General features: G+C 36.6%; 1 protein-coding gene across 1 annotated transcript in view; it reads right to left on the bottom strand.

The window, feature by feature from the left end:
- CNTN5 (contactin 5) overlaps positions 1 to 20,320 on the bottom strand; it is a 256,290-nt gene that overhangs the window by 169,554 nt on the left and 66,416 nt on the right. The window contains exons 2-4 of the mRNA XM_053456515.1: positions 19,241 to 19,468; positions 7,116 to 7,239; positions 5,985 to 6,160 (exon numbers count right to left, since the gene is read on the bottom strand). Of these exons, the coding sequence (XP_053312490.1) occupies positions 5,985 to 6,160; positions 7,116 to 7,239; positions 19,241 to 19,468 (528 nt within the window). The remainder of the gene's footprint in view (positions 1 to 5,984; positions 6,161 to 7,115; positions 7,240 to 19,240; positions 19,469 to 20,320) is intronic.

Genomic DNA, 20,320 nt, shown 5'->3' on the forward strand with positions numbered 1-20,320 from the left:
GGGTTATCTATCGTTCTATTTTTCCCCGCAGTGGCACCTAGGAGAACGCCGAAAGGCGTTTAGAGAGTTGATATTTACAGTAAGTTGTTTGATTAAACAGAACGGGCAGGGCTGGATCTGAGTTTTTAGGGAACCTATGGATTTTAAAAAAAAAAAAAAAAGTATTTTTTTTTTTTTTTTTTTTTTTAGAGAGTTCCATCTTAACATAAGTAAAGAATGCAATATACATGTTTTAGGGAAAAACAGTATTTATTAACCCCTTAATGACAAAGCCTGTACATGTACAGGCTCAAAACGCATTGTTTTTAATGGGTTTACGAACCGCCCATTGTCCTTAAGGGGTTACAAAAACCCTCACAAGATCATTGAGCACAGAAGCATGAAAGCATTTGGACATGTTTCATGCTTTGTAACCTCGCAAGCAGTCCCGAGACGTGGCACTTGTCACACAAACAACCCAAGCTCCAGTCCCAAGCATCTTCTCAATCTACTTATAAGAAAGTGCCACCTCCAATTATAAAATACTTCATTTCCATAAACTGATTTGCATATTTGTTTAATTATAGCTTTAAACGACTTCTGTACGGGCAGCCATAGTACAAAAATGATAATTTTACATGTAATATAGACTAATGAGGATAACTATAATATGTTGAGATCATAGTTATTTTTGGGGACCTGGCCGCTGGCCTGGTCATCCGGCACACATGATCATAAACATGTAGTGTGCAGCTGCGTATATTCATGTGTCGCCCATACTTACGTCATCGGACAGCCACTGGCCTTAAAGTGCCGTCACTGCGAGTCCGACCCTGTCTATGTCCCAGTGCATTTCGCACTGGGTTGGGCTGCCTATCTTCCAGTATAACCAATTTAAATGATTACTGCTCTATCCCTAAATATATATATATCTAAAAAAATGTGCATTATTGTCAGTAAGGATGTTAAAATTGCTTTATGATACTCGTTAAATGGAAAAAAAAATGAACAAAAGTAAAAACAACGGAAAACAGTTTCCTATAAAATGATAGAACCTTTATTCATACACGTTTAATGCGTTTTATATTCGTATAGCATGAGCTTTAGACGTAGAACTTTTATGGAACTTTACCTAATGTTACAAATTCAGCAGAAGTGAGGGCTCAGCATCAATTTCATAATAAAAATGGATTTTATGAGTGCCCTTGTAAACAAAGTTGCATTGTAACACCAAAACAAGATGGAATCGTTATGGCCAGTGACCACACTTTAATATTGGTTTGGCATGCTCCGACGACTTTAATAACAGCCTAAAAGGGACATTAAATATTAATACAACCATCCAAGGGGTGTATTGCTGTGAAGACTGACTTTCTTTTAGTAAAACTGATCTCCTCTTTCAACAACTTTTTTTTATTTTTTTATCCTTAGAAGTGTTTTAAGGAGAAAGACATTTTTGCCTTTCACAAACAAGGGGTTATTGCGGAAAGGAAAAAAACGCTTTAAATTTGTGGATCTTTCTAAATACTTCAGTGTATTAAGTAAAACGCGACCCCTCTCCTGTTCTTTTTATATATATATTTTGTATATACACACACATTATACTGTATATTTATATACACAACCTAATAGTAAAAGTACCTTTGTAGGAGACGGAGCCAAAGATAGGAAGTGCTTTACAAAAACACTTTTAAAATCACATAACAATCCCAAATAAGAAATGTGGGTGTATATGTTATTACAGACCTCCTTAATTTTATGACAAACATCTGGGAACTTTCCAAGGGAGAGGACGAGTCTGACAGAATAGATGGGGAGTAGATGGAAGTAGGCAGCTAGTAGGTGGAACATAGGTGGGGAGTAGAGGAAAGTAGTCATGTAGGTGGAACATAGGTGGGGGAGTAGAGGAAAGTAGTCATGTAGGTGGAACATAGGTGGGGAGTAGAGGAAAGTAAGCAGCTAGTAGGCGGAACATAGGTGGAGAGTAGAGGAAAGTAGTCATGTAGGTGGAACATAGGTGGGGAGTAGAGGAAAGTGGGTAGTTAGAAGGTGGATCATAGGTGGATAGTAAAGGGAAAGTGGGCAGCTAGTAGGTGGAACATAGGTGGGGGAGTAGAGGAAAGTAGGCAGGCAGTAGGTGGAACATAGGTGGGGGAGTAGAGGAAAGTAGGCAGGTAGGAGGTGGAGCATAGGTGGGAGAGTAGAGGAAAGTGGACAGGTAGGAGGTGGAGCATAGGTGGGGAGTAGAGGAAAGTGGGCAGGTAGGAGGTGGAACATAGGTGGGGAGTAAGTGTGATCATGTGTCATCCCTGCACCCGGGGAAATTATGATATGATGAAGAAGGACTTTCCCCAGAGACATTTAATGTTTTGTGTCTGTAAAACATACATGGAAGATTTGCTTTACTGCACTTTTTACAAAAATAGAAAATAAAAATTAACATCAAAATCCTCAATGACCACAAATGAGATTATCTGCTGTATTGCAGCTAATAAAATTGACGTCTATGGGAGCGAGTATGGATTTTATTCATGTAGACAGCAGAAAGCAGAGGCACATTTACATCAGGCTTAAATATGTCATATACGTAATTTTTTAGAAAAACCTATAATATATAATATTAAAAAAAAGTGCTACACTCAATCATAAAAACAGAGGTAAACCCCCACATTAGACATGAACACTGCTGTACAATCCTGAAAAGGTCTGTATAACACCGTGCTCAGAAAAAAAGTTGTTGCCATGGGGACTAAAACACTTAATCATAACGATGCTTTTGTCCAACTATTTTACAAAAAATGTAATTAGAACTTTAAGAAACTGCATAGTATAGATTTGTCTGTGCTGACCTTTATAAGAACAATCACATAACCATCCTCCATATAATGGTTTGACAAAATTCTGCTATTTCAGTAAAAAGTATAATGACGCTAATAGCCGAGAGTGGAATGCCTTCATTTGAATTGAGAGGGCATGGGGATCTAAGAATAAGAATACCTGTAAATCAGGTAATAACATGAAATTATACTTTATTTAGTGTCTATAACACATACGGAAAATCTGTGGAAACGCTGTGTTAGTATTACGATGAGTCTTAAATCTACTGGTTTATTATTTTAAAGATAACCATTAATGATTAAGAAATATAATTGGATATTTCCTATTTTCCATACTTTAATAATAACGTCTCATTGTGTAGCTTAACCATCGGCTGTCACTCAAGTTCTTTCCATCTTGTAAGACTTACTTTTATGTGTCTTAATTTCCTTTTTTTTTTTTTCTTTTAAATATTTGTGTATTTATTTTATATATTTATTTTATATATTTGAGCCAGATTATTATAGTTTATATGTATTTGCAAAAAAAAAACATTGCTAATACACTGATTTTTTATTTTTAAATTTTTTTTAACTACTTTATTTTTTATTGAGCGCCATAAAATTCCGCAGCGCTGTACAACGGGTACACAGCACCGTGGAAGTATCTTCCGTGTTCTGAATTAAGCGTTCTGATTAATGCAAAATTATTCCTAGGTAATGTTAACACTTTAGTGTTAGATCTTACTTTGGATACCGGCCCTCAAGGAAGGAGTTTGTCATCTTGATCTAACGCGTTCCAACACACATTATATTCTTGGCACCCCCGTGGATTCTTTGCAGGCAGCAAATATTCAGAAAGCAAATCTCTACCCAAGTTTTTTTTTTTTTCCCGAAAGATGTGTTATTTTTTTTTTAAATATAGCATTGCATTCTTGACAATTTACCATGTGAAGTCACAGCATGTGACATCCATTTGGAAGGACGGCGCGTTTGTTTATGCATTTCGCTCCGTGTTAAATTTGTACGACAAGACGAATATTTGTACAAGATATGAAAATCCTGAAACTTTTTTTTTTTTTTCTACCGACGCCTATAATATTAATTCCACCTACAAGGAATCGTGAAAGGTTACTAGCGTACATATATATCTGTCTGCTTCTAGCAATATTCCTGTCTCATTACCAAGAAGATTAAAATGATCAATTCATAAACATACCTTTTCGACTAAAAGGAGAAATGTCTGTGCCAGCTGAGTCGGAGACGTCTTTATCTTGCTCACAATAGTTCAATAGTTCATTTTGTTTACTTTTTTTTAATGTACCTCTATATTAAGGACCATCAAAATGGCACTCTCTTGCCTCCCCCCCCATTTCTTCGTCTGTCTGTTGTAGACAGATAAAATAACAGGTTCCGCAAAAAATAAAAGGCTCCACAAAGAGTCAGTGCGTCCATTTCATTTTTTTGTGAATGTTTTGTCCTTTCCCCTTTCCAATTTCTTCGATTTTTATTATTCACCACATTTAAATGTTGCGGATCATCCAACTAACTTTAACCCCTTCATGACAAAGCCTGTACATGTACGGGCTCACAATGCATTGTTTTCAATGGGTTTAAGGACAACCCATTGTCCATAAGGGGTTAATACCAGGACGATGTGAGTAAACACAAAATGCACCTTTTAAATAAGCATTTTATTTACTGAAGGTAAAGAGTTAATCAAAACCTATGTGAAAATGTAATTGCACCCTAAATTTAAGTGCACAGGATTTGTGACTCGGATGCCAAAACCTTCATTTTGTTTCTTTAAAACCATTCAGATGTGGACTTGTGCGCTTCAGATCATTGTCCTGCCGCATAACCCAACCGCGCTTGGGTTTTAGGTCTCAAACTGACGGCTGGACGTTCTCCTTCAGGATTTTCTGGTAGAGAGCAGCATTCATGGTTCCGTCAATTATGGCCAGGTCCTGAAGCAGCAGAGCAGCCCCAGATCGTCACACTACCGCCACCGTGTTTGACTGTTGATACAATGTTCTTATTGTGGAATTCTGTGTTAGTTTTACGTCAAATGTAACGGGACCCACGTCTTCTAAAACGTTCCACTTTTGACACATGGTCCACATAATATTATGCCAAAAGATGGTTTTTGGTAAATATGAGATGAGCCTTTGTACTTTTTTTTAGTCATTTAAAAACTGCATTTTGTGTTTATTCACATTGTCTTTGTCTAATATTAAAATTAGTTTGATGATCTGAAACATTCAAGTGTGACAAATATGCAAAATACAAGAAATCGGGAAGGGGCAAATACTAATTTCAGAGCACTGTATCTCACAAGGGCTTGGGATGCTAGGATTCAAAATCACCATGATAAACATACATCTTTGAACCTGTCACATCATTGACAGCAATAAAAATGGCGGAACCATTGTCACTGCAGTCATACGGCAATACCCGGTTATATAACTTACCAAGGTAGGCTACCCCTCTTCTGGAGGTATTACTTTGTTCAAGGGGCAGGGGTAGCCACACATAGGGATGCAACTAGCCAAGTGGTGGGTGTGAAGTAGGTGGTGGCACGCAGGTGGGACTGGAGAAATGTACACAAAGTCCTCCAGGTCAAATCAGCAAGTTCCCAGGTATGCATATGGTAAATAAAGCATGCACCTAACTCTAACTCTGCTCCCTTCTCAATTCTACCCCATTATGTCCTTACCCCACCAGTGACTGAATAGTCTACCTTTTAACACAGCTAGTCTCGCCTCCTCATGACTGTCCCCAGCCCATCCACCACTGAGCCAGGGAAAGTGGTCTCCAGAGGACCACAGCAAGGAGGTTTCACCAATACATCTTAGGTACCCTCTCTATATTCTGTACATAGGTTATCAACCACCTATGCATTGCTATATTTGTCGTAGAGATAATTTGCTTAAACAAGACACAGTTTAATGATATTCAGAGCATCATCTACTTACTTTATTACCTCCCTATCCAAAACACACTTCACTTATCTTATCCACACAATTCATGTGACAAATGTCAAAGAGAGCTGCCAATATAGCGTGGATTTGTAGCATGCATACTGATTATTTTAATCTGCGAACACAATTATGATGTCACGAGTGTTGATCATATCTCGGAAGCCAACGCTGCTTTATTCCCAATGCCCAAAGTAGATCATTTACTCACATGCAAACTGAAGTGTTGACTCTCTACTAAGGACACTGCCAAAGGAGTTAGCGGCTAAGCACTGATATTGCCCAGAATCCTTCACTTCATTTGGGCTGCTGATAATCAAATTTCCATCTATCAAACTGTAGCGGTAATCACTTTCCAAGTCTATTTCAGTTCCGTTTCGAAGCCATCTTTTAAAAACAAATATATGAAGAAAAAAAAACAAAATAAGAAAAAGAAAATTGTACATATTTGGAAAAATATTTAACTGACTGACCTGCATATATATTTATTTTAAAAAGCCCTCTTCTATCACTGAAATTGTGTTCTGGGCCGTATCGTACTACCTGAAGCTCTACATTCCCAAGACCGGACTTCCAAATTATTCAAAATTTCACTCATCTCTGCTCTATAATTAATCTCTCACATCCACATTATATATATATATATATATATATATATATATATATATATATATATATATATATATATATATATATATATATATATATATATAAACCACATAAATATAAAACTATTTATATACTGGACATTTAGTGTTTTGTAGATATGTATTTAATACTAATTATTAAAAGCTTTTCATGGAGTCACACCACATTTCACTTAAATAATATAATTTGTATAAACAACTAAAATGTGCAATCACAAGCAAAGACAGATTAAGGCAACATAGAGGACCATGCATATAAGGATGGACACCCATTTTTGAGTATACTGATTTCTGAGGACATATTGAGTACTTGTCAGCTCAAGTATCCAGGCATGGTGAGAATGGTACAGGTGGCAGGGGTAGGAGTATGAGCGCTATTACCTTCATTGGTACAGACTTGCATGCGCCTACCACCACCGCGCTGTACTCCGCCATATAGGACTGAGTACCAAATTATGGCATCGTCTGCTGATCTTCAACGCAGACAAAAGGATATATATGAACGTGTGTGTGTGTGTGTTGTGTGACTGCTACAGCCACATCCACCATAGCGGACAGAGTCCTTCACCCAGGCATCAGAGATGATTACCCCTGATTGTAACCTTGCCATTTACACTGGTATATAAACAAAATCTAATAAAGAAAAACAAAATAAAACAATTGAGTGGAATGGATGAAATGGTGTAGTTATGTACCTATAACTTGGAGATGGTGCCCCTCTTGCCTCACAATTAAGTGCCACTTTCTTCTCTCCAGAATCCATGGGAAATATAACATTTTCTGGTTCTTGGACAAATACTGGTCCATAATCCACACTCTCTGAAAAAATGAAAATCTACTGGTTAAAATACAAATATTCGGTACGCTAACACGTTGTATGGACTTTATGTAGAACTAGCAAAAAATAAGTCTGGCTAGATAGGTTTGTTTCTCTGGTAAACCCAAGGATCAATCATATTATTTTATTTTACAATTTAGACAAACAGGTTATAAGAAATCAAACTTAAAGATGTATTAATGTTTGCATTAAATGCTACATGATGGATTGTCATTTCTTATGACCACAACACTTAATTTTTTAAATTTTGTTTTAATTAAAACTAAAACGATGCATGTAAATTATGACAAAATCATACCAAAATGATATTGAAAAAAAGGATGACGTCTTGCAAAACAGTAGCTATTTGTATTTTATATTAGAAACATGATTAATTTGGTGCACGTGGCTTTTTATGATATCCTAATACTTCTCTAGGACATCTGATAAGGAAAACCATGAGCAGTGAACACAAAGCTCTTAGTTACTCAAAGCCTGGTTTTGGCTTTACCACCCGTGACCCCTAAACCTTTCCTTGGGTCCTTACCCACATGACATGGCATTTATATAGACCCTAAGTATCCAGTGGGTTTCCTCCGGTCTCTATCAGTAATTCTGTCTTCGATGAGGTCCCAGTGAGTTACCTAGGGCTGTCATTTTTAACTTGAGGTTTATCACGTCTAATATGCATGAGCTTGGATTCAATCACACCAACATATAACGCGTCCGCATTTCCCAAATCTTTACACTTGCTTCGTTTCCTGCACAGATCTAAATGATGTGAACATAGAATTGTGGTAAGCGCTTTCTCCGTCACATTGCCTGCCTATGTCAAGTGAAATAATTGCTTTGGTGTTCTTCTCTACAGTGCTTAGCGATGTGACACCAATGATCCTCTGCGACAATCTAGACAAGCAAGCGCAGATGTATCTGACAAACATCTACAAAGAAATATTAGAATTTTATAATAAAAAAGCAAAGATCTGATTGTTTTCTAAACCACATATTTTAAACTTTAATTACATTTTCGAGCTTGCAAGAGCAGGGCCTCGGCTACGTTTGTATCACTATATCTTAAATTGTGCTAGTTTAAGTGTAAATGTTGTATATTGTCAGTTTTAGTGTTATTGTTAGTTTTCCCTGCACTCCTATTGTGATAGCGCTAGAGAAACCGATAGCGCTCTTTATAATAAATGTAATGGGTAAAGTGGGCGCGGCCACCCAGAGAGTGGGTGGTGCTAAGAACCATTTCTTGCCGCCCATGACCAAAATAACTTCCCCTGAGGTATAGTCGACTGGGACTAGATACTTTGGCAATCTGCAAAGGTCCAGTGTATAATTAATAACCTTTTCAAATAAAAACAAATATTTTATCTATTTAACTAAAAATGGTTAGGCTCTCTTCACTTGATGTGACATCAGCCTTTTTCCTCACTCATGTTGTAATTATTAATGGCTCTAGCTTTATAGGTAATGTAAAATCGGGGGAGAGGGTGCGCCCAGAGGCTCTGCCCATTTGCAAAAGTTCACCGGAGGACAGAATAACCAAAACATATACGCGGAGAAAGAGAAGCCTTTCTGCACCACTGGTTCTCAGCAAATCTATCTGCATCGTTCTGGCCTCTCGGTGCACTTCTGCAAAACAAAGTCACAGAGACAACCTCTCTCCCGTTTCTTCAGGTGGGAGTGTCCCTTTGGAGAAGTTAACCAGGAGGCCAGGGTCAAGGAGAAGAAAGAAGACACACGGAGAAGCGGTTGAAGAAAGAAGAACAGGATGATTCAAGAGAAGGAGTGGAGCGAATAAGGTAGGAATACATTGAGAGTGTGTGTGAGAGTGTGCATGAGAGTGTGAATGAGTGTGCATTAGAGAGAGAGAGATTGAGTGAGAAAGAGTGTGAGTAAGAGTGAGTAGGAGTGTAAAAAAATAATTTAACCCCTTAATGACAAAGCCCATACAATGTACAGGCTCAAAATGCATAGTTTTCAATGGGTTTAGGGACAGCCCATTGTCCTTAAGGGGTTAAACAAAAATTCATAGATTTGTTTTGTTGGGGATCCCTCCCTGATTTCTGGCATTCGTATGAATTGACTAAATTGTCAAATTCATTAAAATTGAAGTCCTTATGAGTTCAAATGCAAAAGTTTAATATAGATGCACTTAAATAAAATACGGCACCTTAACCAGAGAAAATGATAGGTCTGAGGATATTCTCATCCGACAATTAATGGCAAGTAGTGTACCTGTAACGTATGTTAACAGTTTTCTTTCTTTTCCAAATCTTAGCATGAAATTCGTCTTTACAGGAATTGTAAATTGTGATTATTAACTGTCTCATAAAGTGCAACCAACTTGCTTTTCAGCCAAACAAACGGAGCAATCAGGAACACGATGAAATAATAGCCTTATGTCAAAAAGGCATTTAAAGGGAGTCATTTCTTCAGATTTTATTTATTTTTTTTTTTTTATTCGGCAATAAAAGCACATGGGTGTTATTGGTAAAAGGGTTATTTCAGATCCACTTCAATGTTATCAGTTACCGCCGACGAAATGCTCTAATGGGAAACGCGTGGCTCTGTGTATTCAATTTCATGTAGCCGCTTGTTTCTAGAATTCCCTTTGTAAGGTCATTATTGATATACATCGCCGCTCTGTTAAAATATTATTCTTCGGATAAAGGCTACGGAGCACAGGCGCTCATTTACATCTGAAATATACCATAATCATTTTTTTAGATTTATTCCAGAATCTGTCCACTGAGTATAAGAACAATCGAGAAAATCTACCTTATAGCTGTGTTTTAAACCCTCTCTCCAGCCCCCCTACTGGGCCTATTTATAGACCGTATTTAGATAATTTTACATAATTCATGATTTGCAGCCTTATTTTAAATAATTCATGTTTTTTTTTACTTGATCATTTCCGGAAATATATTCTTGGGAGCACAATGATTGAATAGAATGTTATGCTTTCCTGTGCGGCTGTGCGGACTAACGAAACCCTCAAAGAATTCCACGGCAGATAATCATGAAAAAGTCTGGCTAGCCGCTTATTTTCAACACAATATTTTTATGAAAGGGTTTGTTAAATATTTTCGCTATTTTGTCCTACCACCTCTGTCGGAAGGCTATGCCATCAATCAACCGTTCAGGGTAGATAGCACTGTATATATAAGCCAATTTTAACCATAAATATAGAATTTGGTATCTCTAGGTATCTCTGCATACCTTAATCCATCCTGCCAGTATAAATAGGTTTTTATCGAACCAGAAAAACTGCCCTGCCCGGTCCTCCAAGGGGAAAATTATACATATTTTATAAAAGGGGAGGAATAATTAACGTATAAAGTCTTTAATATATACATATAGCTCCTGTTTTTTTTTGTTTTGTTTTTTTTATTATTATTATTCTTGTAAAGAACCTTGGAAAAATGTATTTACTGTAAAATCTAGGATTTGGAAAAACAATTACAGATTTTCTTTTATGGATGCCTATTACCAAAATGATCACTTTTGATATTTTAATATTAGAGCAATTTCCTGTCAAGCTAGTCTGACAAGTGGATGGGTAATCGAGGATAGCAACGGTCGTAATCAAGTTCTGCACTCATTGCTTGCCTTATACTGACCATATGAGTGGGTGGGGCTAGCCACAGTCTCAGGATGGTGGAAAGTGGGTGTGGCCTAAAGCCACTCCCCTGTATGGAGAAAGAAGAAAATGACCTGGAGACCCAGGATAGCAGCGTCACTAGGAGACTCTTGATCGAGCTATGCTAATCATTAATTAGAATGCTTTTTCTCTGGAAATAATATGGTTTTTGCTGTGCACAGAAAATATGATTACACTAAATATTGCATTCTTACTTAGTTATAACGTACTTTAATCTGCATGCTTGGTTAGTTGTGTTGCATGGGCCCTTTCCTCTAATATAAATCACAACCACGTAAGAATGACTTGCTTGATAAAATTATATAACAGCCAAATGGAAATCCATAATCTATTATTTCTGTTTTCTACTTTAAACCCTGAAAAAAAGATTTTTTTTAAAAAATAAAATATTTCAGAGAAATGTAGAGAGAGACTAAAAAGTTTCATCTACATATACTAGAAAAACCGCGTCTTTGAGAGGATATTATAACATTGTAGAACTTTTCCAGTTAAAATATAGAGTTTGGGCTATACTCACCGTATAAGACTACCCCTCTACCCAGTATACAACAACCAGCCAATCACGGCAAGCGATGTACCTTACCGGTGATTAGCTGGTTGTTGTATACAAAGCCTGCTTGGATTGGGTGGGTCAGCTCTCCCTAACATATGCCTGCCCTCACACACCCCTTCCTTTACACGCATATACACGTACACACCAGTTTACAAACACACATATACACATACACTGCCCTTACACACACCTGTCCATACACATACACTGCCCATACACAGACATATACATACATACACTGCCCTTACACACACACATATATATATATATCTACACATACTAACATACGCCTGTCCATACATACACATTTATACACTGCCCTCACCACACACCCGTGCCTTTACACACACACACATATATATATATATATATATATATATATATATATATTTTATTTTTTTTTTATTTTTTTTAAGAAAAACAACATACAGGGCTATAACTGATAGAATAAACATTGCTATTTTAGAGCTTCTTGATCCAAGAAGAAATGCCAGATTATAAAACCAGAATAATCTGTGTATAAACATTAAGAAATCTGGAAGAGGCCATCACCAAGTATCATCATTCTTGTTGGATGATGGAAAAGGTATTGGCTTGGTTTATGATGAGTACATTCATTTTTACCCGTTGCTTACCATGATTCCAGCACTGAAAGCAATTATATGACTATCCATATTCAATCTCCGTTTACTTTCTTGTTCTTAAGGTGCTGACTCGTCAAGGTCTTTCAATTAACCTATATTACAGCAAAATGAGTCAGCCTAATCCCTAATCAGTTTTTGAGATTTCGGGAATAATACTCGCAGTGTGCACACAACTGCTCTAAGAGTAATTCAATCATTTTAATTCAGTCAGACTTTCTTGTATCCAATTACCATTCGGAATTCTTATCCACACCGGAGATTTCGAAGCGGTGAGAAAACAGAGTTATGCCATTCTTTTGAGCAAAAAAAACAATTAGGTTGGAAAAAAGCGTACTTTAGCCTTAGGGTTAAAATAAAAAGACTCCATCTACCGGTGGTTCAATTTTGAAAATTAGCAAAATATATTTTGTTCACTTGTACAGGACAAAAACCCAGGGATACCATATATTATATTAAGAGCAAAAAATATCCATTTAAAAACTCTGAAAATATAAGAAAAAGAAGTTGGCCAAAATGAAACTCTGGTCCCAAACTAATAATAGATATTTTAGTTATTGCTTTCCTTACAAGGTAATTTCAATGTGGCGTATGTTATATAATCTAATACATTTACTTCCATATATTTTTTGGTTCTTAAACTAAAAAAAAAAAAAAAGTCCAAAGCAGGGAAAAATTTGTCCCGTCCCCCCCAAGTATTACAGAAAAATAAGTAAGAAAATGGATACTTTATTTTTAACTATTGCTAAACTACAAAAACTGTAGCTCAATTCATAATTTTCATTTTATTCTTACTCTAAGTTTCCGAATAGAAAATGCTACAAATACAATCACGCCCAAGTTTTGTCCGTAAAGTCATTTTTTTGATAATTCTTTATTTAGCTGAGAGTCTGCTGTGGACAAATATAATAAGAGTTACTTCAGCGATGTATGTTTGCAAAATGAAATAAGTGCGGAGTTGGGACAGTAACACCATCAGGCATTTTATGCAGCTGATTCTGTCAGGACAAGGCAGGGGGAGGGGCCTACAAAGATAAAATGGCTCCGAACACGCTGAATCCCCAAAATAAATAATGCAGCCTTTTAAATTGTAGCTATCCTCAAAGCATATGACCTCAAGACGCTTTAGCAAACACAAAACAAAAATATTTTGAACGCCTGTGTTTACAGAGCTCTCAACTTCAGAAAGTGACTCAACATTGCTATAAACATACAAAACTGTGGAGAAGAGTAAAAAGCACAAGAGTACAGGAAGCGGGGGTTAAATATTGCTAAATAAAATCATAATCTTAGGTTAGAATCCTCTCACAATGCATCGACCTGAAAAAGCTTCAGCTCATTTTAATAAAAACAAACCGGAGTATATAGTGTTTTAATATTTTTATCCCTTTAAGGACAACAGACATAACTCCCTAAGATGACAAACCCGTAGAGCTCCCGGGTATGGTGTACACCCTTCCTTGGTGCTCCCCTGCCAATACCGTAGGGTCCAATGGATCAATGTTAGGTCCAGGCCTACTTCTGAGCCATTTGCTTGCCCACCGGACTCAAAGTAGCTAAGCTCTCCCCTTACATGTACACACACATATATGCATATGGTACGCCTCTGATGCAACCAGGAGTGGTGTCCCTAAACCTGGATAACACAAGCAGCTTAGCATCCACTTATCAAAAAGCTTCCATATACAATAAACACAGTCTCCTTTTAATAAATTCAGAAACTTACAATAAATCAAAATAACAATCCATGCCAGTCCAAGTTTTAATGCACTAAGCGTACGTCCAAAATATTTCTTCCCAAGCAGCGATATAGGGTCACTGCTTCGACAATGGCCTTTTTTTTTTGACTTCGAGTACCCTCTTCCCCTTCTGCGCCAGAAATAGCGGCTAATTTTTTATATCAGAACGAACGCACGCGTCATAATTTTATCCGTCATGTAACGTTTGATTACTTATAATGAGGGTTGGGACGGACGCTCTGATTCTCACCCTTAGCTGTCTGAAATCTGACAGCATAGCGAGGAAAGCCTGAACCTTCTCAGAAATAAAGAGATGCCAGACAGGAGTTCAAAAACTGGAAATGTTTAAATATTTAACCCTGAAAATAATTAAGGGGTCTCTATATGTATAGCCTAAAGGAGAGACGGACAGGATGTGAAAAAGGGATTTAACAATGTACAAGAGATGAAAATCTAAAACTAGATAGTCATAGGCATCGATGTAATGTAAGTATGTTGGTATTTTACTGAGAGGGTGGGGGAAAAGTAGATCAGCCTCCCAACAGAAGTGGTAAATGGTATAGGCAAATGTCAAGATGGCGCCTGAATCTAACACGAGACCAAGGACTGATTATGGTTGGAGTCTTTACAGCAGGAACAAAGTAGACTAGATCGGCCGAATGGACCTCACCTGCCGTCAAATTCTATGTTTCTATCTTTTTTATTACCGTACATACATAGAGTTAGGACTAAAGACATATGATCCATGGTGCTTCTTTCCCATGATGGAAAAATCTTAGTTATTAATAAACCCAAACCGATGAGCTTTTGGGAAGTTAATTAGTTCTCTGGTATTTGCCAACTATATTATGTATATTTACGTTCCTTTTGGAAAAGCGACGAGAAGAGATACTAATCCTTTACCCATAGCGAGGACTTTGTGACACGGAACAAATCATCCTGCGACTTTGTATAATAAAACTCATATTGTTATGCGATGGGCACGGCTAATCACATTATGCATGTGCACATTTGTTACGGCTCTTAAAAAGTAATTTAGCTGTGCATTTTAATAATGTTTAGCAGGTAAACATCAACATCTCTCAGACTCTAGAAAGCACTTTTTATATGAAAAGTAATCACATTTAAGAGGCAGAGTTTCACTGATGTTGTTGAAGCAGTTTCTGCTTATCCGTTCCTTTATGTGCCATCCCTCCAACACAAAAAAACGGTAACATCTATTATATTAAGTAATCGATCACATAGCATATTTAATATTTCTTTTGAAAAATAAATATAAAAATCTAAATATTTGATGGCTGTATTGCTCCTTCAATATATATATATATATATATATATATATATATATATATATTATATATTTGTGCATTAAAACATTGAATATATATAATATATAGATAGATATATGTAGACACACGTGCACATACTGTATATACATTGCCGTTCAAAAGTTTGGGGTCACTTAGGCGTTTTCATGGAAAACAAGGGCATTTTTCTCTTTTTGCCCAATTATCGCAAAAGGATTTTCTAACGATCAATTGGCCTTTTTTAATGTAGAATCGGATCGGCGAACACAACGTGCCATTGGAATCCAGGGGTGATGGGAGTGATAAAAGGGCCTCTGTACGCACATGAAGGTATTCCATTAAAAATGGTAGTGATGTAGTAAATGGCTACTGTAGCTGGAAACACCTGATTTTTCTAGGAAGTTTAAGCTAAAAAAAATTGATCATTGGAAAATCCTTTTGTTTTATTCTAATTACAACAGCTAGGTGACCCCAAACTTTTCAACGGTAGTGTAAATATGTGTGTGTGTAAGTATGTATGTATGTAACCGCATACAGTTGAGTTGCCATGGACACTCAACTTTTTGTTTCTGGTACCTGTGTGATTACTATGATGCTCAGCCTATGAGAGCGCAGAATCCACCCTACAAGCTTCTGGAACAGGGAGATCAGGATTAGAACTAAGTAGGAGTGAGGGCAGCGGCCGCACATTGTCCTCCCGGCTTGAAGGCCCGGAATTCAGCTCATTGGGTCTTAGTGTGTCAAGTGAGAGCAGAACTTATTGGAAGCCCAGCCATTTTGTCTTCTGGTGGCAAAATGGCTCTGGTGGTTCAGAAATATAGAGCATTGTGATTATTTCTTATTTCTCTTTCTGATATCAATTCTTACCTAATACCATAGTTATTAATGTTTAATCTCAATCCCAATATGCCGGGCAGCAGCAAAGAGATGAAAGTTAATGGTGCCATTTCAGATAAACAAGCAAGCACACACATTTTAAGGTAAAAAATTAAGTGATAAACCCAAACTACTCAGCATCTGCTGTTTTCTTTGTGATGAAACATCACATTTTTTACACTACTCAGGTAGATTGTCAGGATTTGGACCAAATCGAAAATATACGATGATACGAGCAATTTGTCCTCTTGACCTCAAATACGCCATGCAGATTCCGAGCCAAAAAAAGTAAAATTGCAGTATGGTTCCACTTCGTTTTGGTACATGAAAGCTGCAGGCAATGCATAATGGAAATATTATGCAAATTGATATAAACACGTTCTAACTTTATGTCCTTAGAGGGGAAAAAAGCTTAAGAAACCTTCCCGAAAAGCATGTTTCTCGCCGCATTTGTATTATGCATTCACAACAATTAAGATGGTAATTTCCACCCGGAGTTTATATTGATTTTGAGATCAGGTTGTGTCAGCACAACTCATATTTTGAGACCACGATATATTAGCTAGAAATAAATACTTTATGTAAATAAACCGCTATCCTATTAGCCCATCGCTTCTACCTGAAATGAATGCGCGTCGTTACCCGTTTATGGATTACCAATATTATAAATCAGATCAATTTTTTTTTAATTTTATTTGATGAAGAAGGGTAATTGGTTCTAAATAATTATTCAATTGAGTAATTATGCATTTGAGTACTTGGAAATGGGCTGTTTTGTTTAATTATTATTTTTCATGATTTTATCTACTAGGCGGTTAAAATATCGAGAGAAAAATATATTGTATTTTCAAGCGATGATGTTACATTAAAAAAAAAAAAAAAAAAAGGAATTACTCGTTTCTCAGAAAGCAATCTGGCTGCACAGAATAGATGCTTAGAAATGATCAACGCAAAAAGGGTTCATTTCTCTGTCGACATATGATGATTTCCCTGCCATTTAGTATATTAAATATTATTAATATATATATTTTTTTTTTATTATTAAAAAATAAAATAAAAAAAAATTGAATTTTCATTATACTATGTGTATATCTATATAAATATATATATCTATATAAATATCTATATATATATATATAGTAAACCTATACACAGGATCGTAAAGTATCTTCCCAAATGTTATTAACTGTTATGTTTTGTTCATAAGAATAAAAATAATGAACGATGCAATAATAATTTGCAGATATGAAACCTTGCTGAGAGGAAATCCATTGCAACTGCCTTTTATCGTAAGAAAATACAACTTATATAACTATGCTGTTATTTCTAACATTCTTGGCAAAACAAGGTTTAGCTCTACGCCAGTGACAACGGGGTCCCTCACAGTGATTTCAATATGCTTTACACAGGGCCTTCTAATCTATTCTTGGAGCCAAACTTTGTTGGGTTGGTTATCCACTATGTAAAGGAAGATCAATAATATAAAACTGCAGGTGACCTGCCAACTGCCATCTTTAGTGAATAAACCTCAAGTAGATGGGTAATTGGAGAAAGCCCTCTGTCAAGGAATGACCACAAAAGCAAATATACATTTTGGGTCAGCTGGTTAGAAACTGAAATAGTCTGCAAAAAGCAGAATGGACACACTGTATGTGACTACTAATATAAACTAGTTTTTTAAGATGGACTGTACCTCATAGTGAGACAAAATACAGGTGCACTTCATTGGTTGATGGCAGAGGAGGCCCCTGCCGGCGACCAATAGAGTTGCTCGTATGGACATTTAAAATCCTGGCGCTAAAGCTGCTGCGTAGTCTGTGGCGCGTTAACCCCGTATTAACACCTTAAAAAAACGAAGAAAAAAATGAACACGAACAATGTAAACAAGTTTTCGCCCGAATCGAACTCAGCAATGGGGATATTTTCCCCCATGAAGACGAACACGAAGAGTTGCCCGACGCCCAAGTCTAGTAATAATAATAATGGGGTAGTTTAATTATCAAAATCCTTTAAAACATTGCAGAGATTCATTAGGGGGTGGCTTGCCCTGGGCCCCATTACATATAAAGACAGCCTTTTTTATGCCTTTTAAAGCAACATTTTAGTCAATGCAGAATAAGAGGATCCAATGCAGCATTATGTTTCTTACATTAATATAATGAGTCATTAATTCTTCAATTCTACAGGAGCAAATGTTCACAGCGTGAACCAGATTTCTGATTTTTGTATCATACTTTTATTATATAAACATTTTTTTTTTCCAGAAGAACAGAAACTTTTTTTTAGAATAGTTATAGTTCTAATGCAAACTAAATTGATTTGCAATCTGCAAACATGTTTATTGCTTATTCCTTGATTCTGGGAAGTGTTCTGTTACCAAATATAAGCTTGGCATTAATAAAGAGAGCATAATAAATGGACATCATCATATGGCTTAAACCTCCATAAAAAGGTTATAAAACTTACTAGCCCCCTGGTACACAAGGACTACGGGAAAGGTGAACACTGGCACCAACATTACTTTACACAAAGCACACCTACAAGCCTTTACTGACCAGTGTGACCTCTGCCTCAATGGGTATGTGAAGAGGCTTTTGTTGTTCATTAGCATTGAAGGGGAGCTGTGACCATTTTTTTATTATTAGTATGCAATTCATAAAATATTGTACTATTTTCTAAAAAAAAAAAAAAAAAAAAAAACACCTCTAGTTTTTGCATAATATAATGTTAGCCACGTGTTTTTGCTCTGTTATTTTAGCTTAGTCTGTTAGACAAACACAGAATGGCCCATTCTTAATCAACCAGCAAGACACTCTGATTAACAAAGCGACGGAGGAACGGACTTCATTAGCATCGCCATAAAGAATCAGCTTAGTGTGGTGCCTGAGCAGGAAGTCACCCAAAATATCACATGACTGACAACAATGGCCTACTCCAGGTCTACAGATAAAAGGAAGTTTATTGGAACAAAATGAGATAAAACCTGTTTTTTGTCATTGATAATTAAAATTACTGTATACAGCACTATATTAAAAGGAGAAAAATAGCTTTCCCATGATACTTCCACTTTAAAGAAATAGTTCTTTTAGGCCTTTGCAATGAACAAAACACAGTAAGCATTTATTCTCACGGCTTGAGATCCTAATCGGTGGTGTGAGAACCTGGCCATCAGGTAATACATGTACAAACCAAATGCATACATGCGTACGTGATAACTCACCATCATCTTGCCGATAGGCTTCCGAAAAGTGATAGAGATTTGTTGGATAACTGTACTGTTTTGCTCTCTCTCTCCAAGACTGTGAGGAGTGACCGAGCGATTCTAACGCGGTGCTGCTGTATCTCGGTCTGTTCCTTGAGTTAAACACCGAAGAAGAGGAGCTCGCAGATTTGATCCTTAATAAAGCAGCGTAAGATGTCTGCTGGCCAGGAATAGATGATGTGAGTACTGCAAAAGAAAGAAGAGGTTACAATAATTATTCCAAAAATTACATGACTAATATTTAATAAAGACAGACACTATCTGCATAGAAGTTATATGTGTGTGTGTGTTACCCTCAATATGTTTTCTAAAATGGGTATATTATATTCATACCCCGGAACTTCCCAGAAGTTCTCAGAACTACTCAGAACTGTCCTTCTGGGGGAGTGGTTTTATGGCCCCAGACAGCCATTAGTGGGTGGACAGTGGGAGGGAACTGGTTAAAGTGGGCGGGAACTGCTCTAAAAAGAAAAAACCGAGCCAGAGACCCAGGGAAGTAGGTCTTCACCAGGTGACTTGGGGTCAAACCCGAAACATTTGGAAGTATAATTAATAATTTGGCGTTTTGAGAAGAAAATTACACGTACTAGTTTTAGGAATGTATCATCTTATCCAGCTTTTCGATATTATAAACATTCTCAGATACAACTGAGTGAAACATTAAAACCATTGTTTATATGTAAGGAAACGCAGAAAGCTCTCATAAATGCAAAGCTTTCTGAATCATATTTTGGAAATATGTTATATTAATATATGAAAACACACGTCGTTACAGCCATCAGAATCTATAACGTGCGCTTAAAGACTCTTCTCCTGTTCGGATGTATGTCTCGGTACTTAGTTTCCTATTCTATACATAATAAAGGAGTTCAGAGAAGAAAATAAAAGTTGAATGGATTTTGCCTAAAGGCGTTTTTAGTTTTTTTGTATTTTTTTTCCCCATCATATTTTAATACTTTACCTTTTTTGTACAACCTCATAAAGAAGAGAAAAAAAAGTATTATTGTTAAATTATGTGATATACGGGGAGAAAATAAA

Source organism: Spea bombifrons, chromosome 2 (assembly GCF_027358695.1).
Source record: "Spea bombifrons isolate aSpeBom1 chromosome 2, aSpeBom1.2.pri, whole genome shotgun sequence".
In the NCBI taxonomy this organism is placed as follows: Eukaryota; Metazoa; Chordata; class Amphibia; order Anura; family Pelobatidae; genus Spea; species Spea bombifrons.